Genomic DNA, 26,028 nt, shown 5'->3' on the forward strand with positions numbered 1-26,028 from the left:
ATGAAGACTTTTTTAGTTTTGTTTTTGTATACAGAAAATATATATACTTTCTCATTTTACAAACTTAAAATCTGGTTGCAGCTTAGATTCTCTGACAGACACAAAGTATATAAATTACCATTATTTCTTTGTGATAATTTTTTTTGTAAAAAATTACGGTGAACTATGCCAAAAAGGGAAAACATGTTGGATCCTGAGTTTCTTCTCAGGCTTCAGTGCCTAAGGAGGAATTTATTGCTGTGTTAGAAGAGGTCTCCACCCACTGGCGATGAGTTGAATTCTGACTCATAGAACCCTACAGAACAGAGCAGAAATGCCTAATAGGGTTTCCAAGGCTGTAAATCTTTACAAAAGCAGACTGCCATATCTTTCTCCCGTGCAACGGCTAGTGGGTTGGAATCAGTCCAGTGCTTAACCACTGCCCCCCAGGGCTCTCTATAAAAGGTATAGTGCAATGCTTTTCCAACTGACATGCCAGTATGGTAAGAAAGCTTCCCCTGGAGGGCAGGCACTTTGCCTCCAGAAGAGGCTTTCCCCTCTGTCAATTGTGATGGCGGACACTTAGCACTACACCAGTGGTCTCACAACCAGGGCAGGGCAGGTAAGGCTGATGGTGCAAACTGTGCCTGAGCATAGGCAGTCATCTGGGGGTACAGCCAATGAACCTGGGGCCTTGAACGGGGCCCAGAACTTTGGTGGCTGGTGAAGAAGGATGCTGCGAGTATGCTGCAAAATTAAAAAATTCAGAAGCACTGATAAGTTTAGCTGTGCCTCAGGGGCAGTACATGAAGTTCATTCCAGTGACACACTACATTCATAGACGTGCTGCTCACTCCAGAGGGCCTGGTTTTCACTGGGCTGGGGAAGCACTGAAGTGCCTTTTCGCTGTCACTCTAGAGGACACAGCAACAAAACAGCCTGTTTTGGGGGTTGTCGTTTAGTCCGTCTCTCAAATTTCAGCATCATGGACGATGGTAGCTAAAACAGATGATCAGAAAGAGACAGATGATCAGATCATGTAGAATGTGTTCCTATTATAAAACTAATAGCAAAGAAATGTTACAATTAATTAAAACAAATAAGTCTCCTCCTCTGTCTTCGGTGCTAACTCTACCTGACTTTTCTGTAGCACCTGCTGCTCCTCACCCTCTTCCTTACTTGTTGACACCTTTTTAGCTTCCATGACACTATTTTTCCCTGAGATTGCATTCTTCCTCTTCGACTTCTCTTCTTCAATCTGCTTTCCTGATTCTTTTCCCTCTAGTTACCTTTTCAATAAAAATTTTTCCCCCCTCTAAAGTTCTACTGTCTTCCATAAATCTGTATTTTTTAGCCTTGCTTTTCTCCTTAACTTTGGGCTAGAGTATCCAACTATCTTCTAGGTATCTCTACCTCAGTGTTATATGCTCTTCAAAATCAAATAAATAATTTATTTTTTACTTTGTTTATTGTTTGCCTTTTCTTTTAGGATTAAAGCTCTTTGGGGACAGGGACTTTATCTTGATTCCTGTTGTACCAAGGTACCTAGCATTGTACCTATCATTTATCTAGTAGGTGGTCAATAAATAAATATTGAATGTTATTGTTAAGTGCCGTCAAGTCATTTCTGACTCATAGCGATCCTATATGGGGTTTCCAAGGAGCAGCTGGTGAGTTTGAACTTGTGGTTCCAACCAACCTTGCAGTCCAGTGCTTTATCCCACAGTGCCATATCAGGACTCCAATTATTGAATAAATGTCCTAAACTGTAAGCATGAACTACTTACCTTCTTCATAGCCATAAAAAATCTCATTAGAAATCTTAACAGTCATTTTGACTTCTTTTTATATTTCATCCTTCTAATTCCTGGTGTGGTTTTGTAGGATAAGCACTGGACTTCTAACTGCAAAGTTGGTGGTTCAAAACCACCAGCCACTCCTCGGAAACCCTATACAGGATTGCTGTGAATCAGAACTGACTCAACTGCACTTAACAACAACAATTCCATAGAAGAGTTCCTCGGTGGTACTAATGGTTACATGCCTGTCTACTAACCAAAAGTGATTTGATTTTCACTCAGAAGCACCTCTGAAGAAAGGCATGGCAATCTACCTCCATAAGGTCACACCCATTGAAACTCTGTGTACAGTTTCATTTTTGCAATGAGTCAAAATAGGCTTGCAATGAGTCAAAAAACAACTCAATGACAACTGGTATCGCAACCTACTTATCTGGCCTCATCTTTCCCTACACATCCTCTGCTCTAGCCACATTTCCAGTTACCCATAAGCACCAGACTTTCCTACCTCTTAGGGTCTCACTTATTGATATTTTCAATTGTGTCATATTCTGTGACAGACAGTGAACAAGGAAGACCACAGAAGAATAGATGCTTTTGTATTGTGGTGTTGGTGAAGACTATTGAAAGTACCATGGACAACCAAAAGAACAAACAAATCTATCTTGGAAGTATAGCCAGAAAGCTCTTTAGAGGCAAGGATGGTAAGACTTGTCTATTGCTTTTTGGACATGTTGTCAGGAGGGATTAAGTCCTTAGAGAAGGATATCATGCTTGGTAAAGTGGAGGGTCAATAAAAAAAGACGAGCACACTCAACAAAATGGACTGACACAGTGGCAACAACAATGGGCTAAAATGTAACAACAATTGTGAGGATGGCACAGGACCAGACAGTATTTGTTTTGTTGTGTATGGGTTGCTATGAGTCGGAATAGACTTGACAACACCTAACAACAATAATGGCCTCACTTATCTCCCTCCCATGGTTTGAGAAGACTAAGTATTATAATGAAATGTACAAAGACCTGGAGTTAAAAAAAACAAAAAGGAAGACATGCTCAGCATTTCTTAAGCTGAATGAACTGAAGAAAAAAAATTCAATCTCTGGGTGGCAATATTGAAGGATTCTGTGGACAAAATATTGACTGGTTGCACAAAAGATGAAAATAAGATGGAAGGAATACACAAAATCCCTGAACCAAAAAGAACTGGTCAGTGCTCAACCACTTCAAGAGGTAGCATATGATCAAGAACCAATGGTAGGAAGTCCAAGTTGCACTTATGGCACTGGTGTAAAACAAGGCTCTAGGCATTGACAGGATACAAATTGCAGTGTTTCAACAAACTGATGTATAGTGCTGGAGGTGCTGAATTATTTATGCAAAGAAGTATGGAAGATAGTCACTTGACCAACAAATTAGAAGAGATTCACAATTGTGACCATTCCAAAGAAAAATGACCCAACAGAATGCTGAAATAATCAAATAATATCATTAATATCACATGCAAGTAAAATACTGCTGAAGATATTTCAAAAATGGTTCTAGCAGTACATTGACATGGAGCTGCCAGAAATTCAAGCCGGATTCAGAGGATGTGGAACTAGGGCTATAATGGCTGATACCAGATGGAGCTTGGCTAAAAGCAGAGGATGCTAGCAAGATGTTTGTTGTAGGTGTTAAGTGCTGTTGAGTTGGTCCTGACTCACAGTGGCCCTATGAGGAGTAGTTGATGGATTTAAAGAGCCGAACTTGTGGTCCAGCACTTACCATACAGAGCCACATCAGGACTTTATTGACCATGCAAAATCTTTACTGATTACTCAAAGACATTTGATTGTATGGATCATAACAAAGTATAAATAAATAACATTGCAAAAAATGAGTATTCCAGAGCACTTAACTGTGCTAATGAGGAACTATACATAGACCAAGAAGCAATCATTCAAACAAAACAAGGGGATACGAAATGGTTTAAAATTAGGAAAAGTGTGCATCAGGATTGTATCCTTTCACCATTATTAATTAAATTGGCATGATAGCAAATAATTTGAGAAACTGGATTATGTGAAACAGAATGTGGCATCCGGATTGAAGGAGAATTTATTAACAATTTGTGGAAAGTAGAGAGAATTTAAAATACTTACTGAAGATAGTCAAAGACTACAGCCTGTAGTATGGATTGGGCCTCAATAATCCTCAAAAATGGTCCAATAAGTAACATCAAGATAAATGGAGAAAAGATTGAAGTTGTCAAAGACTTCATTTTGCTTGGATCCACAATCAACACTCATGGATGTAGCATTCAAGAAACCAAATGACGCATTGCATTAGTCTAATCTGCTGCATAAGACCTCTTTTAAAGTGGTAAAGACAGAGATCAGTTTGAAGACTAAAGTGTGCCTGACCCAAGCCATGGTATTTTCAATCACTTCATATGGATGTGAAAGTTGGACAATAAATAAGGAGGACCATAGAAAAATTGATGCATTTGAATTATGGCATTGGTATATATTGAATATACCATGGACTGCCAGAACAAACAAATCTGTCTTGGAAGAAGTACAGCCAGAATGCTCATCACAACTGAGGATGGTTAGACTTAGTCTCTTCCTCTTTGAACATGTTGTCAGAAAGGACTAGTCCCTGGAGAAGGATACCATGCTTGGTAAAGTCGAGGGTGATCAAAGAAAAGGGAAGCCCCTCAATGAGATGGAACAAAACAGTGGCAGCAACAAATGGCTTAAATATAATGACAAAATGAAGATGGCACAGGACTGGGCAGTGTTTCATTCTTTTGTGCATAGGATTGCTATGAATTGGAACCAGCTTGATCATACCTAATAACAACAGAAGGTCTCGCTTATGGTCCGACTGCTTGAAATGTTCTTTCCTTCCTTCTCATGCAGATAAATCCTTTTACATACTGTAGATCCAGCCTGTATGTCACCTTTTCTATGACTCTTCCTTAGCAAACCGTATTCCTCTTCCTATGGGTTGGAACCAACTAGATAGCACTTAACAACAACAACATAGCACTATATAACTATTTTAAACAAACATAACTAATACTGACATAGCTAGGAAGTGACAGTGTTGGCATATGAATCCTATCAGATTGACTCAGGCATTTATATTGTATATTGATTGTACTGCATTTAATAAAACATAGGTCTTTTTCTATATTACTAACTCCTTGCCGACAAGTAAATCTGTCATTCATGTTTGTATGTCAGTGTCTTGAATGGTATTTTCACTGTTCAAAGAATTTACCTTCTTTCCTGTCAGAGCTTAGTACAAGACAATTCTGTGGTCAAAATACTAATTTGGCCATATACATATTCCTTATTTGACAACTGTCATTCAACATTCTGTATTTATGACACTAGTGAAAAAATCTACCTATCTCTTGTACTAACGTCCATCTAGCAGTACTGAATGCTGAGCAGTGAGGCAAGAGCAGTGCTAGCTGTGATGGTTAAGGTTATGCATCAACTTGGCTGGGCCTTGATTCTTAGTGATTTGGCAGCTATAAATGACATCATTTCATAACTGCATACATGCATAATTACAAATTAACTGTGATGTAGTCATTCTCCATTTTATGATTTGCAGTGGTTATCCTCCATTTTTGTATAATGCCAATTTTTGCATAATGACCTGTTTTCTGGAATCTAACAATGTCAATAAGTGAGGAGTGGAGGTATACTTACGGAAAACACCTTGAAAAAATTTTATTTTCCAACTTTACTTGTTCTTTTTATAGCAAACTCTGTATTTGCTATTATATCTTCTTTCATTTAGCCTCTTTTTATAAATGCTCTGATAGTCACAGAAAGATACTTTCACTAATTTCATCTGTAGCTGGATTTTTTTTTTTTAAAGCTATTGAGTGGTCCTTAATCACAACAGTTAATTTTGAATCTAAATATTCCTTTGCAAAGGGCAGATTTTTTTTTTAACCTTGGTAAGATCAACTATGCTAGATAGAAGTGAAACCAGATCTTATCAGTGTAGCACAACTTCCTCATATATAACCTGGAACAGTGAAGTGCAGGGAAAGGAGTCATTTATTCCTTTCTCTAAAACTTGGTCTTGCAATTAACTAGCAAGGTAAGCAAGTTATTTAACCCTCCTGAGTTTCCATTTCCTTCCCTATAAAATGGGGATATTAACATGAATTGCAACAGCAAGGAAAAATAATATACATTAACTGCCACATGCAGAATAGGTATTTATTAACTCTTAGTTCTCATCCCTTTTGCTGAAGGTCATCTTCTTGCAGTCACCACTGAGAACCTTTCTTGTAATCATGTCAGTAGAATCATAGCTGACCGCCTCTGATTTGTAAGTGTGTTTGTATGTTTTCAGGGGCTCCATTTAGTTCATAGTATTGGGTCTCTTGAGTCTTACCGTGTAAAATGTTTGCTTTCTTCATGAACCTCCATCTCTGAGCTTTTAAATTCATTTAATTCTTTTCTTATGGCAGCCTGTGGAAAAGAGAGAAAAATGTTGCACTAGCTTCTATTTGCTGTACTCGAGGAGTTGATTTGCTATCTATTCTCTCTTGTCCTTTTTAAAATAAATGTTTTATTGTGAATTATGTGATAGTTTATATGGGAGAAGAACATTAGTTTTACATTCATTCTATCGTATATCATTTCATTGCCACAGTTACAATCCCCTCCATGCATCATCAACCAACCAAAGGGTATACCTTGCAAGCTTGCCACCCCCCGCCCCCGGCCCCCCGGTTGTTAGCACACAGCCCCTCTCCCTCTCTGGATCTCAAGTCCCCAGCTGCTCCATCTCTCCATGTCATCGTCTCTGCCTCCATCTCAGGCATCGCTGCTTCTCTGGATAGGGTCTCGCTCTCCGCTCTTCTCCATTGATGGTCCTAGTGACCTCCGCTCCTAGACTGAAAAGTTAATCACTCCCGTCCTTGCTACAAAATGTCTACCTTTACATTTCCAACCCTCACAATCAGTCCTGAAAACAATTATTCACTACTGTATCACAAGAGACCCATCTGCATTTCATTTCATCAGCCCCGCCCTAGACAGACTGGATATTACTCACTGTAGATTCTACCTTCCTCCACACCCTCTGGATCTAGGTTCCCTCTTGAAAGCTTGTAAGCCAGTCACTTCTTGCCTTTGTAGCCCCCCCATTTTGGGTAGCCAATGTCCAAGTTGTCCATCCCTGTCTACTCTGTGTGTGGAGAGGGTGGGAATGATTCTTGCAGTAAGGATTTGTATCCTCTTTTGAGCTACTGCTTCCATAGGTGTAGGTCAAGATCATCATTGTCCTTACTTTTTGAGTCACTGCATTCCCACCAGGCAACCCAGAAATAGGAAAGATGCCAGGTCACACCCAGTGTACTGAGCTCTGAGTCCCACTCACACCACTTCCTCTCTTAATACCATTTATAGTACAAGCACTCTAAAACCCCCAGTTAAATCAAAATCCTTGAAAAGCTGTATAGAATCTTGAAGCGAGACTATAGCTTTTAGAGTTCCCACAGCATGAAAAATGGGTTTCCCATTATAAAAGTAAAATGTGCATATCGTTAAAATGTATCACCCAAACTGCCTCCAACTAAACATAACCACTGATAAGGAGTGCTTTATTTCCCTCCGGGTTTTATTTTTTGTCCTCTGTAATATAATAGGGATTTTCTTTTCTTTCAGTTACATTTTGGCATTTAGTATCCTGATTTGAAATTTAACACTATATCAAAACCAGTAACTTTGTTTATAATTCCCCCTTCTAGTTAGTGCTTTAACTCACTGACTGACCTTGAATCAATTCTAACTCATAGCCAACCTATAGAAAGGACAGGGCAGGACTGCTATGTAGGGTTTCCAAGGCTTTAATGGAAGCAGACTGTCACATCTTTCTCCTGTACTGTGGCTAGTGCTTTAGCTACAGCACCACAGAAATCCTAGTTAGTGTCTTGCATCCTTCAAATAAAGAAAAAAATTTTAAAGCAAGCTTTCTGGTTACCTTGTCAGCAGGGGTCAGTTTGGTCCAAGGTTTGTCAGCTCGTCGGTCATAATCTTGCGCATCTGTTACCTCAACATACTCATTAAACCTCAGAATCTTCCTGGCTAGTAGTTCAGCCACAGTTGGCCTTTGACTGAGCTGCAAAAATGGAGCTTTTTAGTTTGCTGTGCCAGGAATTAGGCATCAATCATAAATTAAAATTACCTGTAACCCAGTGCTCTAACCTTCAGCGCACATTGGGATCACCTGGGGAGCTTTAAATAGTACTGATGGATGCTTGGATTCCAATTTAACAATTCTGGACACAGGAGTTTTATAAAACTCCTCAATACACAGTTAAGATCCAGAATCACTGTTTAATCCAATGCTTTTCACAATGTAATGTTTCCTATTAAATATTGTTGAAGTTTATGTTCTGATAAGTGTGTCTGGGGTAAGGCCTGAGATTCTGTCTGTGAACCACATTTTAGATATCATGGTTTTTATTCTTTATGGAAACAGCTAGGGCTATAAACACATACACAAGTGTATCAGAAAATAAATGCATTTTAAATACAAGCAGTATCTACTAGTGGATAACATTAACGGTAAATTTCCTTCTAACATCGACAATGTCCAAGGCAACATATTCTATAACAAACTACAATTTGAGGCTGCACAATTGGGCAATCTGCTCAGTAATAAATCCATTCAGGATTCTAACTATCCTTAATTTATCAGCTTCTACCTATCCTCAGTTTATCAAGGACACTTTATCTAGGAAGGGAAGAAATCAGAGAAATCAGGAATAGAATGTTTACAACCCTTGCTCTCCTGGGATTCTTATTAATTCTAATTACTTAGAGAATTCAGACCAAATCAGAATGTATGGAAAGCAATTACAACCTATTATGTTAGGAAGGAAAGGAGCAAAGGATTAAGCCTGGTGCTCAAAAGCTAACATAGGGCTGAAACAGAAACAAAGTCTAAATTGATTTGGATCACAAAGAAATCACAGTTGATTTTTTGATACTTCTCAGACATCATTACTAAAGGTCAGTTCAATTTAGCTCCTCTTGATTAGAAAACAACCAGTTGGCTTTGACAAACTGAATGCAACATATTCTTCTTGTTACTGTTTACAGTTGGACAGGCTTACCTCAAAACCCCAGATCTAACTGGAAAGTAAAAATGTTTCTAGTTAAATATGTATTGAGCATCTTCTTGTGCCAGTTCTTTGAACAATACAAATGGAAAAAAAAAGTTGCTCTTGATAATGATGTGTTGTTTCCTATATTTATATCCTGTTTAAATTTTCACAGCAATCTATAGCATTTCAAGTCAAATTAGTTTTTTTTTAAATCAAATAGGTCATCCAAATACATGACATGACAGATAGTCAACACACTGAAACCAAACACACAGGCAGCAGTACCTTTCTAGTAAGACGACGTTTAATCTCTCGTTTTTCAGCCTGACGATCAGCTTCATTTTTAGCTACAGTTTAGAGTCAGGAACAAAAATTATTACTTCAAAATGAAACTTTTCATATTAAACTTTTAAGTAACTATACCTCAAATATTTATTACAGGCTTCAACGAAGATATTTTTCTTGCTAACTACTAGAGTAAAATATTTAAGAGCAGGGTTCAAAACTTTGGTGCCAAATCTGTTTCAGCTACCCATATTTTAACTGCTTAGAAGCTAAAAATGGCCTTTACACTTTCAGATGGTTACATTTTAAATGGCTTTTTAAGTAACTGACTGGTTGGCTGGTGGGTTAGTGCTGTGGAGTTGCTTCGACTCATAGCGACTATGTTTAGGGTTTCCGAGGCTGTAAATCTTTACGGGAGCAAAAAACCTCATGTTTCTCCTACAGAATAGCTGGTAGTTTCAAACTGCTGACCTTGAGGTTAGCAGCCTGACTCATAACCACTACGCTAAAATTGGAAATATTTACTATCTGCTCTTTAAGAAAAAGTTTGTGGAACCCTGCTCAAGAGTAACCATAAAGAATAGGGAATAAGGATCACATGAAGCTTCATGTGATCTGTTTATAAAGGTTGCTACACTGATTTGCTAAGTGACTAAGTTGTATATATCCAAATAGAGTCAAGAAAACAGGGGGTGGACAGGGCAGAGATTGAACATGTACAGAAGTGATCTTTGGGAAGACCATACCTCTTCATACAGAGGTTGTTATGGCCAATTTTTACTCTATAATCTGGAAAATCAAAACAAGGTTAAAACAACCTATCAAAATTTAATGATGTTCACAGAATGCAAATTGTGGATTTACAAATACTAAGAGGTAAGAAAAAGTCTTATAATGTTAAGAGATACAGGAAGACCGCTGCACTGGGATTTGCACCCCAGTCCTCATATTCCACAAGGAACAGAAGGGTCCCTCCTTCATGTGCAAAGCTGCAACCTTAGTTCCCTAAAGCCAGAGGTAACTTGGGCCATACCTATTGCACACTGTCAAATCCTCCCAAATGACCCAAGCAGTTTCAGGAGACTATGAGAACTTTAAACAAAATTTTCTGAGGAGTATCATAGTACATTAAACAATACAACAATGGGGTCTTCCAAAGGAAATGCAGGGGAATTATGTTTCTTCAAGAAAAAATATACCAATAGTCCTTCTCTGGCTGGACTATTGTAGTAACTGCATCTTTTCTTTGTAAAGAAAATTAAAGTCAAGAATATGCAAATAAAATCAATACAACTTTATTTCCATAGGTGGACTTACGTTGTAGTATATTTCGTTGTTCTAGTTCTTCTGGTGTTGGTCTTTGACTCAGGCGACTGAAAGGAGATAAGCATGAATTACTGTCAGTGTTAAACCCCCCAATCTTTTTTTTTAACCTTAGTTTAGATCACCCCCTATAAGAAAGCAATAGATTTTCAAACTTGTTTGCTAGTTTCACTTAATCCACTTTAAATAAAACAATGTCCATATTGAAAATACTAACATACCTTCCATAAGATGAAAAAGAAATGTACAGGCAAAGAGAAAGTCAGGATTCTAGTTCTAGCTCTGACACCAATTAATCCTATCACCATGTACACACACACATAAAACCTCTGTTAGATTCTTAGCATCTTCATCTGTAAAATGAGGGGTTTAGACTGGATGGTGTGGGTCCTAAACAGTTTCCCAAGGCAAATGAACAGCAATTTAGGTTCAGGAAATTAGGATGAGGTCTGAGATACTTTATATCATAGTGTCTTTCAAAGAAAAGAAGTTACAATTTTTTGATGACATCTAACTTGTCAATTTTTTCTGGATCATGCTTTTGAGGCCAAAATTTTGTCAAACTTAAAGTCACAAAGATTTTCTCTGTTCTTGCTAGAAGTTTCCTAGCTGTAGCTTTTGTATTTAAGTTTATGATCTATTTTGAGTTAATTTTGCAGATGCATAAATTTTGCAAAGTATGAGTTGAGATTAATTTTATATATGTATAGCCAATTGTTCCAATGTCTTTTAGTTATAAAAATTATTCTTTCTCTTTTAAACTGACTTTGTACTGTTATAAAAAAATCAGTTAGTGGAAAAATGGAATTAAAAGATAATGGAAAATTTCCACGAGCTTTTTTAAGCCCCCTCTTATAGGTAGGGTAAGGAGCTCTGGTTAAGCTCTAGACTGCTAACCAAAAGGATGGAGAGTCCACTTAGTGGCTCCTATAAAGATTATTGTTATTGTTGTTAAGTGCCATTGAGTCCGTTCCGACTCAGAACCTTGCATAGGGATTCTGAGGAGCAAGTGGTGGATTTGAGCTGCCAACCTTATGGTTCACAGACCAGTGCTGATCCTACACCAGAAGGTCCCTATAAAGATCATTGTCATGAACACCTTGTGGGGCAGCTCTAGTCTGTCATGTAGGGTCATTATGAGTATGAATTGACTTGACAGCAGCCAACACCACCACCGCCAAGACCAGATCTTTGGGTTGTTTATTCTGTTCCACTGATCTATTTGACTATCTTTATTGGTGCAGTAAGATAAACACTGGACTGCTAACCACAAGGTTGGCAGTTCAAACTCACCAGCTGCTCCTTGGAAACCCTATGCAGAGTTGCTATGAGTCGGAACTGACTCGATGGCACTTAACAACAATATACCAATACCATTTCAAGCTTTATAATAATCTTGAAATAAGGTTGTTTGTTTTTCAACTTCACGACACTGCCTTTTTTTTTTTCTTTCATGATTTTGGTTATTCTACATATTTTGTATTTTCAAAGAATTTTAGAAATTTAAAAAATCAGTTTGCCAATTAAAAAAAGGAAAGCCTGTTGGAGAATTTTGATAGGAATTGTGTTGAATCTGTTGTGTTGTTAGGTGCTATTGAGTCAGTTCCGACTCAGCGATCCAGAAGGAAACATGCCTGGTCCTACACCATCTTCACAATTGATGTTGTTCTTGAGCCCACTGCTGTTGCCACTGTGCTAATCCATCTCGTTGGGGGTCTTTCTGTCTTTTACTGACCCTCTACTTTACCAAGCATGATATCCTTTCTCTAGGGTCTTGTTCTTCCTGGTAACATGTTTGAAGTATGAGAGATGAAGGCTTGCTATCCTGACTTCTAAGGTACATTCTGGCTGTACTTCTTCAGACATAGATTTGTTTGTTCTTCTGGTACTCCATGGTACTTTTTTTTTTTTTTAAAGGTTTTTATTGTGGATTGAGTGAAAGTTTACAGGGCATATCATCAGTTTTACATTTAACAAATCATATACCTTGTTTCATTACAATGATTTTAATCCCCTCCATGTGCCATCAGTTAACAGTATTTCTCTCTATGCACTTTAGCTTTTTTTAAAAAACAAAACAAAACCACCACTCAGGTATATATAATAATTTACATCTCCAAAGGGCACATTCTGTAAGTCTGCCTCCTGACCATGAATCTCCCCAATCCTCAGCCAGTCCCCCTCTCCATGCCCTCATCTCTGCCTCCGTCTCTGGCGTAGCTGCTTCTCTGGATAAGGTCCTGCATTCTGCTTGTGCGCTTCTCCCTTGAGGGTCCTAGGGTCCATCTTCCAATACGGAGTGTAAGTCTACTTCCAGCTCATTTGCCTCAGTCACTTTATCTCATTTTTGGACATGTGCTGATATGGTCATCTGCTTCTGTTTGTTGGGCATATTCAGGGGTTATCTGTGGCTTTAATACTTAGATGGGTATGTATTTTGGTATTTTTTATGGTTTCTGATTGCCTCCAGGTAGATGTGATCAGGAGATGGGCTTCCCTTTTTACTCTTCTTCCTGCGAAATTTCAAGATGCCACTGTTGGTTGTTGTGACATAGCTCAGGATTTAATTTTTGGTCGATTTCCTTTTTAGTCTGCCTGTCCTGCTCCACAATCCTCATTCAGGCCTTTTTTTCTAGTTATAAACAGTTCAGGGCCAGCTGTGGCCGTTTGGTTTTGATTGGAAACTGTCTCTTTAAATTTCAAGGGGATCTGTGCACATGCGTAGTAGTACCGCCTGAGGGTGGGGCTGGGGAGTCCACTAGCTCAGGCACCCCTATAATCATCAGAATGGAAGTGCGCCGACAGTGAGAGACCAATGACCAGATACAAAAAAAAAAAAATGTCCACACCTTTATCTCTGCGGTTGTCAGGCGTCAGTGGCTGCTCTGATCCTTCCCCCGCCTGGTCTCGCCCAAAATGGCGGCTCTGGGAGCAGCTGAGCGTCTTGAATTAGAAAGTACTGGATTTCTTGCTTCTGCTACAAATTTCCCTAGCTTTAAGCCTTCCAACCTTCTAAATATTCCTTTATATGTGGTTCAGAGTTCTGGCACCATCCCCTGAGCCTACTTGGTCTGGTATTCTGTGTTGTTGCTGATGGAGCGCCTTACTACACTTCCACCTGATCCACCATCTTGTTTGTTCCTCTCCATGATACTTTTAATATTCTTCTCCAACACCATAACTCAAATACAGCAATTCTTCTAAAGTCTTCCTTATTCATTGTATAACTATCACATGTGTATGAGGCAATTGAAAATGCCTTGACTTGGGTCAGGCACACTATAGTTCTTACACCGTTCTTTTTGTTTTCGAATGCTTTAAAGAGGTTGTGGGCAGAATTGCCTAATTCAATATATCATTTGAGTTCTTGACTGCTGCTTCCATTAAGTGGTTGATAATGGATCCAAGCAAAATGAAGTCTTTGATACTGTCAACCTTTTATACATTTTTATCATGATGTTGTTTATTGGTCCAGTGGTGAGGATTTTTGCTTTCAGGATTTTTGTTTTGAGGTGCAACCTATACTGAAGACTTAAAATACTATGTTTTTAAAACTTTCAGCATGGTTGTATCATTTGCATACTGCAGGTTGCCAGTGAGTTGTGAGTCTTCCTTCAATCCTGATACTACATTCTTTTTCATATAATCTAGTTTCTTGGATTATTTGCTCAGAATACAGGTTGAATAAGTCTGGTAAAAGAATACAACTCTGGCACACACCTTTCTTGATTTTAAACCACTCAGTAGCCCCTTGTTCAAAAATGGGTCAGCCAAGACCCAGCTGATGTAAACAGTGATATTCCTAGTTCCATGTCCTCTTATGAATCCAGATTGAATTTCTGGCATTACCCTGTTGATGTACTGTTTCAACTGTTTTTGTATTATTTTCAGCAAAGTTTACTTGACTATGATCTAAATGATAGTGTTTTATGATTTTCACATTCTGTTGTCACAGCTCTTTAGAATGGGCACAAATCTGGTTCTCTTCCAATCAGATAGTCAAATTTTTTGAGAATGATGAGTGAGTACCTCCAGTGTTGAAGCAGTTTGTCAAAAGATTTTGATTTATATTCCGTCAATTCCTGGAGCCCTGCTTTTTGTTTTTGTTTTTTGCCAATGCCTCTAGTGCAGTTTGGACTTCCTTCTCTATCATTCTTCTTCATCATATGCTACCTCTTGAAATGGTTGAACACTGACCAATTCTTTTTGATATGTCTCTTGTGTATTCCTTCCATCTTCTTTTGATGCTTTCTGCATCATTCAATATTTTGCTCATAGATTCCTTCAATATTGCTAGTTGAGGCTTGGTTTCCTAACTCCAAGTCTTTGCACATTTCGTTACAGTGTTTGTCTTCTTGAGCTGCCTTTTGAAATATTCTATTCAGCTTTTTTACCTCCTCATGTCTTCCATTTGTTTTAGCATCTCTATGATGGAGAGCCAGTTTTAGAGTCTCTTCTGACATCCATTTGGTCTTTCACTTTTTTCCTGTTCTTCTTATGACCTTCTGCTTTCTTCCTGTATGATGTTCTTGATGCCATCCACAACTCTTCTGATCTTTGGTCATTAGTGTCTAATGCATCAAATTTGTTCTTGAGATGTCTGTAAATTCAGATGGGATATGGTCAAGGAGTCCTGGTGCTGTGGGTTAATGCATCAGACTGCAAAGCTGTTTGAACTGCAAGGTCAGTGGTTCAAGTTCACCAGCTGTTCCTCAGAAATCCTATATAGGGTCGCTATGGGTCAGAACCAACTTGACGGCAGTTAACAACAACAATGTTCAAGGTCATATTCTGACTCTCACACACTTGTTTTAACTTTCTTCAAATTAAGCTTGAACTTGCATATGTGGTTAGTTCCACAGTTGGGCCCTTGGTCTTGTTTTGGTTGATGATACCGAGCTTTTCTACCATCTCTTTCCACAGATGTAGTCACTTTGATTCCTATGTATTCCATCTGGTAATATCCATGTGTATAGTCACCTTTTATGTTGGCTAAAAAAGATATGTGCAATGAAGAAGTCATTGGTCTTGTACAATTCTCTCATGTGGTCTCCAGGATCATTTCTGTTACCAAGTCCATATTTTCCAACTACTGATCCTTCCTATTTGCGTCCTACTTTTGCATTCCAATCACCAGTAGTTATCAATAAATTTTGATTGCATGCTTGATCAATTTCAGACTTCAGAAGTTGGTAGAATTCTTCAATTTCATCTTCACTGGCTTTAGTGGTTAGTGCATAAATTTGAAAAATAGTGATATTAACTGGTCTTCATTGTAATCGAATGAATATTATCCTGTCACAGAGAGCAGTGTACTTCAAGACAGATCTTGGAATGTCCTTTTTGACAATGAAACAATGCTATTCCTCTTGAATCAGTTATCCCTGGCATAGTAAACAAAATGGCCAATTTCAGTCCATTTCAACTAATGCCTAGGATAAGATATTGATATTTATGTATTCCGTTTTTTTACAATTTCCTATTTTCCTAGATTCATACTTCATACATTCCATGCTCCAGTTGTTTCTGGTCATTTTGAGTAGTGCATCATTGGCATAAGAAGGTCTCAAAAGCTTTATTCCATTGGTGTCATCATGGTTACCTCCACTCTGAGGAGGCAGCCCTGAGGCGCTCATCTTCCAGCACTGTATCTGGCACTGTCGCTGTTATTCATAAGGTTTTCAGTGGCTAAACATGCAAAAATCATCTGCCTTTCCTTCTATCTAGTTTGCCATGGTCTGGAAGCTCCGCTGAAACCTGTCCTCCATGGGCAGCCTGGCTGGTATTTAAAATACCCATGGCATGGCTTCCTGCATCACAGTAACACACAAGCCGCCCCAGTGGGACACACTGACATGGTGATGGGTGTAGGATCTGTTGATATTTTAATAGTGAGTTTTCTGACTCATGAATAAGGTATTCTCCATTTATTTTGATGAATGATGAAGTTTGAGAACCACTGACTTAGAATGAATTAAAGTAGTAAAAATTAGAAAAAACTTAAACATGCAATAATAAGGATATGGTTAAATTAATTAAAGAGGGTAAGTCAAAAGTATTGCTACAAAATCACAGACACTTTTTGCAGTTTAGTGCATTATTTCATGTCTCTTCTAGTCATAGTCTTTGTAAATTCCCACCAAATGATTTTTTCCAGATAGGTATGTATAAGAAGGTGGGGGAATATGCTGGGATCATATGATTCACTTGTGAGTGATTGTTAACAGGACTGTGATTATAAACACTTGGAACTCTAGTGAGAAGACTCAGTGTTATGATCCTGTTGGGTTTAAAATGAGCCATCTCAGAAGCAGGAGGAGGGATCACTACCATTGAAGAAGAGCCTAGATCCTGGCACACTGAACGTCCTCAACCCAAGGACAGAAAGTGGTGATACCAGTGGAGTGACAAGAGGAGTAGCAGCGCAGCAGCAGAACTGGGATTCCAGTCGCAATACTTGTTTATTTACTCTGGTATTGTATCAACTCAGCGGATATAAGTGTACAAAGATTATCTGGTGATAAACTGATTACAAAAAACCCTGTATCATACTATTATTATTTGTTGTTAAGTGCCGTTGAGTTGGTTCTGAACCATAGTGACCCTGTATAGGGTTTTCAAGGAGCAGCTGGTGAACTTGAACTGTCGACCTTGTGGTTCAAACCAACTTTGCAGTCCAGTGCATTAACCCACAGTGTCACACTAGACTCCACTATATACATATACGGTGTAAAAGATCAGGAGCCCTGGTGGCATTGGGCTGCTAACTGCAAAACTGGCAATTCAAAACCATCATCTGCTCTGTGGGAAGAAGATGAGGCTGTCCATGTAAAGATTAGTCTTGGACACTCTGTATAGAGTTGCTAAGGGTCAGAATTGACTCCAAAGCAGAGTTTTATGTAAAACATGCATATTAAAATGCTGGGAAAGAATAGACTATTATACCTCTCCCTAGGACCAAATCGAATTCCAAGGTTTGCTTTTGCAAGCTAAGAAATGTTTTTACATTTTTAAAGGTTAAACATATATATATATATGTATATTTTACAGAGATTGTACCAGTATATGGCCTGCAAATTCTAAAACAAATACTATCTGGTCATTTACAAAAAAGTTTGCTTACTCTTGTTTTATAGATGATAGGATTTTAGGTGATTCTTGTATTTTCCAAACTTTCTAAAATAGACATGTATTTACTTTTATACTAGGAAAAAAACCACAAACCCTTGCAAATCATAATTGTTATGTTCAGAAGGGAGAATTATTTTTTTTCCCACTGATAAAGCAACTGAAGGCTATAAGGTGTCTTCCAAGATTCTGAAAGTATGTCCAGTGATGGAGAAGGCAGACAAGGTCCCTGTTCTCATAAACCAAGGAGGGTGAGAGAGACAATAAATGAGTAAATAAATGAGAGTAGCAGAAAGTGCACAATCTTAATCTCATCAGAAGGAACAATCACAAATGTAAATTTAGGAGTATCCTGCAAAATAAGTAGCCTGTGCTCTTTAAAAGTGATGTCACAGAAACAAAAAGGCAAAAGAACTGTTTTAGATTAAAGGAGACTATAAGAGACATGGAGTCCTGGTGTGGAGCTGTGGGTTAATGCGCCAAACTGCAAAGCCATTTGAAGTGCAAGGTCAGTGGTTCAAGCTCACCAGTCGCTCCTTGGAAACCCTATACAGGGTTGCTATGGGTTGGAACTGACTCAACAGCACTAAACAACAACAATAAGAGACATAGACTGGATACCAGATCGATGGAAAATGTTATTAAAGATAATACTGGGATGACTGGTGAAGCACTATGTATTAAATAAAAGAGAATACTCTTTTATCAGTGCTAAATTTCCTCATTATGATAAATAGAAGAGCATGCCCTTGTTCATACATGTTGAAACACTCAAAAGTAAAGAATCATGATATCTGAAATGTATTCTCAAATGGTTCAAGGGAAAAAAAAAAAACCCAAGTGTGTATGTAAACGTGTGGAACGGAGAGAATGCACAGTCAATGATACAGCAAATCTGGAGATGTTAACAGTTTGCAAATCTAGTTGAAGGCTAAACCTGAGTTCATTTTTGAAATGTTCCTGTAAGTTTGAAAAATTTTTTCCAAAATAAAATATTAAATGTTAAATAAGTACATTTTAAAAAACGAAGAAGAAGAACATATACTAAGTATCTGGACTTTCAGTGTAAAGAGCCACATTCCCAGCCTTCCCACAGATGTACCTTTTGGTACCACACCCAGATGCACATCAACCAAACTAATTTCCCTATCAGTATCCTATGAGTTGTGGACATTGTCAAATGTGATGGGAGGCAGCCACTTCCCTTCCCTCTAATTTCTCTTTTTAATTTAAACAATAGATGGACCACAGAGGTCATACAGGCTGATCATTATGCTTAAGAAAAACCCTTTCATAGAAATGATAGCCTTATGTTTCCTTTTAAATCTATAGGCTACTAGGTTAAATCTTATTTCACCAAACATCCTTTTGAGGGTTTCTTCTTCATGGAAAGGAATGGAGCCAACAGGTATGACCATCACTCACATCCTTCTCTCTATTCCAAGACAGTATGTCAAGGTTGATTATTTTTTTAAATAGAGTTAAAATTTATACACCATAAAATTCACCCTTTTAAAGCATATTCACAAGACAGTGCAACCATCATCACTGTCTAATTCCAGAACATTTTCATCACCCCAAAAAGACCTCCTCCTAGTTCATGGCACCTACACACGTTCTGTCTCTGTTAATTTCCTGTTCTGGATATTTTATATAAACAAATTATAATAAACTCTTGAACCATGTGGAGGTTAGGGGTGCTGACCTCCCCCATACTTGAACAACATGGGTTTGAACTGCATGGGCCCACTTATACGCCACTATTTCCCTGTTGCTACGATGATGAGCTCACTGTTTTAAGCTGTACTCAAGTGTTGTGAGTACAAGTTAAAATGGTGAGTGATGCTGATCATCTCTGAGTAGATCGTAGGTCAGTGTAGAACTGGAACTGCACATTTTAAACCTCCAATGTTCAAAGATCAACTGTAAGAAGGGGTGGGCTTCAGAAAGTTGGTGGACTGTCTTCTAAGTCAATTTTTTCACTGTTTGAAGCCACCTTGTATATGATGATAATAAAAAAGTTGCAAAGAATGGTTTTAGGACCCCAAAAAAAGTCTACTGGAAGAAAACACAACATATACAGCAAAGCCAGGTGTCTACGGTACGAGAAGAAAATATATTGTAAATAATGAACATTCTCAGTTAATTATTTTATAAGGAAATGTCAAAAGTTCTATCTCCTTTGCCCATCAGAAGAAACATGTGAGTGGGAGAAACACCTGTCTATATACTTAGATTCCACGGGAAGTTGGCTGACATTTGGTCTTTCCTTTCCTTTTTTGTTCCAGCTGATTTGAAAAATACACTAACACATTGAAAGGAGGCAGTTACATAGAATGTATGAAAAAATACAATAAAAAATATGAATCTTTTACTGGATTGGCACCTGATAGTTGAGGAACCAGATTAAAAAAGTGACAGAAAAGTCTTGCTGTCCTGAGAACCACTTGACTTTTCTAGATACTTATGCAAAACCATATGGTTTAAAGCTTGAGTACTATCTAATTCTTTTATCGCCAAGTTCACAGAAAATACTCAACTGTGTCCAACATGTACTATAAAAAATTATACTCATCCTACTTTTGTGATTAACTATTGGGATCTTAAAAGCTCATGAGTGGCCGTCTAAGTACAACTATTGGTCTCTCCCTGTGTGAAGGAAAGAGTGATGAAAAATGAAGATGCTTGGAATCAATTACTCCAATGGACCAATGGAACATGTGACTATCAGTCTCAACGACTGATCCTGAGAACAGGAGAATTAGATGGTGCCTGGCTCCCACTACCAACTGCTCTGAAATGGATCACATTGGAAGGTCCTGGATAGAGTGGGAGAAAATGTGCAACAAAAATAGATTAGGTTTACTGGTCAGAAAGAGATTAGAGGAACCAGAGACTGTGGTCATTGAACATCCTTCAAGTCTGGAATGGAACTCACCCTCGTGGCTCAATTTCTAGTCAAGTATTAGATAGTATAAAAAGGGACGACCAAACTAGTGAGGTAAGCACACCACAGGATGGTCAGTCATTCAAGATCCAAAGGGCAGCATTTCACTAATAACAAAATTCAGAGGGGTTGGGAGAGAAGGAAAGAAGAGAAACAAGAATCACAGGAAGGGAGAGGGTAAGTGATGTTAACACGGAGGGGAATGCAATGATTGAAATGAAACAAAGTATATGATTTGTTGAATGTAAAACTGATGATTTCTCTTCTGTAAACCTTCACTCAATTGCAATTAAAAAGCTTGCAAAGAAATTATATTACTTCTAAAACTTAAAAGTCAAATCAATCTCCAAACAACATACCGGATCAGTGTGTTCCCAATTTGGTGTCGTATTTCATTCCACTCCTCTTTGCTTTTTCGGGGCCATGAATTCAGGTTTAGTTCTGGTTCACTGGGTCTGTGGTTCAACTTCATTGCCAGTGTATCTTTCCTTTTCACTTTATTGGCCAGAGCACCTTTGCAGAAGGAGAGAACAAAAATGTAGCAGCTTGAGGCTTGAAGTCAAAGGTTTAACCTCGCTTGGAGCCAGACTAGAGTCTGAATAAACCTAACATAACTTCCCAACATTGTACTTGGCCTCAAAGGATACACTAAAACATTGGTGAGAGGTAAGCTGAAGATATCTAAAAACCTGTTGAAGCAGATTCTCAGATGGGCAAACACTATCTTCTCTCTTACCTGTTCTCTGTTTGTTTCCCTTAGAATTGCTAAAGGAGAAATCATCTATGCACAGGATATCTCTTTGAAATATAATAATGTTTATTTGGCACTAAAACACCTCATAATATACCTGCCTTTAAAGGTGCCTTCCTATAGTTAGAAATCAGGACTCTTGTATTCAGAAAGATTTGTGTGTATGAGCATTTTTTTTTCCTTTTGCCTCATGAATATAAGTCATTAGACTGAAAGAAAACATCACTTTTGTTTTTCAACATAACCCCTTTGCCAGCTTTCCTCTACTGCATATTTTTTAATACCATCAAGGTGAATAGTTTTTAATCTAGAAGAAGCAATCTATTTGACTGTCTCTCATTGACAAGGTATAACAGTAAGATGACAGTAGGGTCAAGTCCTTCACAGTGGCTTCTAAAACCAGCCAATCAGATAACTCAATGGGAGAGGGTACCTGTTTCCATTCATCTTAAGCTTGCTGAGACCAGCAAATAGCTTTATCTGTAAAAGAACTTTCTCTTTTGCTTTTCCCTCCCTTTCTTACTGTTTTGGCTTTCATCTTCGTCCTCTTCATCTCGGTACCGAATGGGACCCTCTGAATCAGAGTCACTCTCCTTCTCTTCCTCCTGCAAACACTGTGGTAGTTCAGGAGTGACTGAGGTAGGTGCCAGCTCTTCACTGAATGTAGGTGGGTGGGTGTGCTCCTCCTCTTCTTCATCGTCTGGACTAACAAATTAACATAATTATACTTTCCTTTCAGAAACAAAGAGTATAACTTGATTCTAAAGGCAAATAACTAAAGAAGAACTATGGAAAACTTCATGAATAAAATAATTTATAATTCTCTCCTTTAACTTGAATAATTTTTAATGCAACTATTAATTTAAAGAGCTATCCCTTGATGAGTACATTTGAGAAACAAGTTTGTTTTGCTTGCATAAATGAGAAGATTGTACAGCAATTAGCACTGTATCTAGGTCATGAAAGAGACTGAAATAATATACTTAATCTATTTTCCTTTGGTTTAACAGTGGACTGGGACAAAATGATAACATAATTTGGGAGCATGGTGGCTCTGTCGATAAGCACTGGATTGCAAGTCATGAGGTTAGTGATTCAAGCTTACCAACCACTCCACAGGAGAAAGATGAAGCTCTCTGCTCCCATAAAGGTTTATAGCTTTGGAAATCCTATTTGAGGTCACTATGAGTTGACAGCACTTGACAACAACAATAATTCAGGGAGTACAGAGAAGTAAAGATGAAAACTAATGTTCCTCTTTACATTCCAGAGTAAAAGACTACAATCTAGGGTCTAGTTCTAACTTCAAAAATGTCAAAGATAACAGCAACGAAGCAGTGAGCTAAGCCCTACAACGTTCAATAGACTCCTGTGAATGCTGGTGGAGACCTGGTTGGCCAGCAGTGTGGCAAGACCTGGGGACCCTTGGGCCCAGAGTCAGTGACATAGCCACAGAGGACTAGAGTGGAGAGTGAAGCGTCCAGCTGATAAGAAGAGAGGGCATATGCACAAGAACACCCACACTTGCAGATAATACCCACTTGACCTGGCTTCAATGACTTGGGTGATCAGAGCTCAACTAGAAGAAGAAAGAAGAGGAAAAAAAGAGTAATCTGATACAATTTGATTAACTTGACCTACACCTATGGATGCAGTAGCTCAAAAGAGGGAACAAATCTTTACATCAAGGATCATTCCCAGCCCCTCCATACACAGAGTAGACAGAGATGGGCATCTTGGACATTGGCTACCCAAAATGGGGGTGGGAAGGCTATAAAGGCAAGAAGTTACTGGCTTACAAGCTTTGAAGAGGGAACCTAGATCCAGAGGGTGTGGAGGAAGGTAGAATCTCCACTGAGTAGTTCCCAATCTGTCTAGGCGGAACTGATGAAAGGAAATGCAGATAGGGCTCTTGTGATACAATAGTGAATAATTGTTATGAGGACTGATTGTGAGGGTTGGAAATGCAAAGGTAGACATTTTATAGCAAGGAGGGGAGTGATTAACTTTTCAGTCTAAGAGCGGAGGTCCCTGGGACCATCAATGGAGAAGAGCCAAGAGTGGGACCCTTACTAGAGAAGCAGTAATGCCTGAGATGGAGGCAGAGATGATGATGTGGAGAGATGAAGCAGCTGGGGACTTTAGATCCAGAGAGGGACAGGGGCTGTGTGCTGACGACTGGGGTGCAGGCTTATAGTGTATACCCTTTGGTTGGCTGATGATGCATGGAGGGGATTATAACCATGGCAATGAAATGATATATGATAGAATGAATATAAAACTAATGTTCTCCCATGTAAACTATCACATAATTCACAATAAAACATTTAAACAAAACAAAACAAATGTCAAAGATGATGGCAAAACAAATATAGAACCCTGCAACAGTTATTTTTATAATTTTAGTCTCTTCAATCTATCAAAAAGTGTCAAGTTTAGTCATAATTTGTGTGAGTCATGAAAGGACAAAGTAAGCATAAGAATCAGTTTTGGTGTGAACAGTTTCAGTATTTAGGGCTGATGGAGGGAATAAGATCAGTTCCAGCTCAAGGCTAGAAAAAAGAAGTAACTTCTTTTTCTCTAGACTTCCCTTACTTCTTCTCTATCAAGCTTGTATGGCAGGCACTAATGCCTATGAGAGGAGTATAGTTCCCATTTACAAATAAGACAACTAAAGAGGAGAAAGTTAAGTAATTTAGACTAGTGCAAGCTACTAGGTAAGTTGTAAAGTTGGGATTTGAATCCAGGATTATTTTACTCTCAGGTGAATGTTTGTAAGCACCATATCACACTGTCTGTCTTGTAGCATATAAAACTTGTGGTTTTATTTTTCACATAAATATTTTTATGTCATCATGGAACTCTCTGCTATGGAAAAAATAATAGAAGAAAAAAAAAGTCAGATTCTAGAGGTCCCAGGGCAAGATGGCAGAGTAAGTATATTCACTGAACTGATCCTCTACAACAAAGTGAACCAGATACAGATGGTTATCCAGGAATCCTAAGCATCAGATAATGGGACAGACAGGTGGACTGAGTGCTGACTGGAAGAGGAAACTGATCTGGAGCAGTGAAAGAAGCAATTGGGCAGACTGTGGGTTGGCATGGAGTGGCACAGCCATCAGGAATAGGACAAGGCTAGCAATTCAGCAGCAACGGGGTACAATTCTCCTTTGTTCCTGGTACCCTCCCTAGTAGCTGGGGATGTGGACAATCTACCCTCACCAACCCAAAGGCCAGTGGCACCCCCTCTTGTACAGTCTCTGCTCTGAACTACACTACATAGAGAACTGCATTCACACTTCCAGTCTCTTATCACATCCACCAAAAGACATGTGGTGAGTGCCTGAGAATACACCAATATACAACAATCAATTGAATATAAACATGGCATCTCAATGTCTCAGAGAAAACAGATAATTTCAGATTACACAAAGAAACAAGGCAGAGTGCCTCAAACAAGTGACCAAAATACAGAGTCAGAAAATATAAAATCAGAAATGGTCCTGGAACTACCTGATAAAGAATTTAAAAGAATGCTAATTAAACAACTAATTGGATTGAGAGAATGATGGAGAAAACTACCAATAAAGTAAAGGAAAACAGAAAAACTATGGGAAAAAAGTCAGGAAACAAACTAAAAAAATAATTGAGAAAAATGGGAAACATAAAAAAACAGCAATTAGCAAGTAAGAAGATTAATGCTAAGACTTCGGGAATAGGTAATATGTTGAAAGGGCAAAGAAAAAGAATTGAATCAAGGGAAAGCCAAATTACTGAGCTTGAAGAAAAATTTCTTAATACTCATCAGCTAGAGGAACAATCAGAAGAAAACAAAAAAATCTCAAGAAAGTCTAAGATTTATGTGAGACACTATATCAAGAGAAGTAACTTACATGTGATAGGAATTCCAGAGCAGGAAGAGACAAAAACAACAACAACAAAAAAAAAACCATAGAAAATACTGTACAAGAGTTGTTGTTAGAAAACTTCTCTAACACCATGAAAAATGAGAAGACATTAAAGAAACTGAACAAACTCCAAACAGAACAGACTCTAAAAGAAAAACACTAAGGCATACTGTAATCAAACTTTTCAAAAACAAAAGACAAGGAAAAAATCCTGAGAGCAGCTCAGGAAAAATGTAAAGTTACCTACAAAGGAGACCTATTAAGACTAAGCTCTGATTTGTTAACAGAAACCATGCAGGAAAGATGACATATAAAAGATGGGGGATAAAATTGCCAACCAAGAATCTTATATCCAGCAAAGCTATCTATCAAATATAATGACGAAATCAGGTCATTTCAATCAGAAATTAAAAGAAATTGTAAAATCCAAACCAACCTTATTAAAAAATACTAAAGGGAGTTCTTTGGATAGAGAACCAACAATAGGAGACAACAACCAGTGACTAATACATAGGACAATATCACTTAGAAAAACAGATCTACAATAGACATCCAGAGATACAGTTGCAACAACAGCAACAAAGAAAAAAGAATAATGTAGTTACAGAACTTCCAAAGGAAGAGGAAAATAGTTTTTTTAAAAAAAGAAAGAAAGAAAAATCCTAATTGTAAAACTACACTATCCTAGCGTCTAGCCCAACCCTTACCCTTCACACTAACCCTAGTCTTAGCACTAAATCAAGTCCTAGGCCTAGCTTAGACCTAGCTAT

The 26,028-nt window shown here is 38.2% G+C and overlaps 1 protein-coding gene across 1 annotated transcript in view; it reads right to left on the reverse strand.

Moving 5' to 3' along the window:
* Window positions 1-581: 581 nt before the first annotated feature.
* The window catches only part of PHACTR4 (phosphatase and actin regulator 4), a 62,169-nt gene continuing 36,722 nt past the window's right edge, over window positions 582-26,028 (reverse strand). The window contains exons 7-13 of the mRNA XM_006862373.1: window positions 21,871-22,052; window positions 20,956-21,109; window positions 10,516-10,571; window positions 9,199-9,260; window positions 7,785-7,922; window positions 6,192-6,268; window positions 582-726 (exon numbers count right to left, since the gene is read on the reverse strand). Coding sequence (XP_006862435.1) covers window positions 582-726; window positions 6,192-6,268; window positions 7,785-7,922; window positions 9,199-9,260; window positions 10,516-10,571; window positions 20,956-21,109; window positions 21,871-22,052 — 814 coding nt within the window. The remainder of the gene's footprint in view (window positions 727-6,191; window positions 6,269-7,784; window positions 7,923-9,198; window positions 9,261-10,515; window positions 10,572-20,955; window positions 21,110-21,870; window positions 22,053-26,028) is intronic.

This window comes from Chrysochloris asiatica, unplaced genomic scaffold (genome assembly GCF_000296735.1).
Source record: "Chrysochloris asiatica unplaced genomic scaffold, ChrAsi1.0 scaffold00047, whole genome shotgun sequence".
In the NCBI taxonomy this organism is placed as follows: domain Eukaryota; kingdom Metazoa; phylum Chordata; class Mammalia; order Afrosoricida; family Chrysochloridae; genus Chrysochloris; species Chrysochloris asiatica.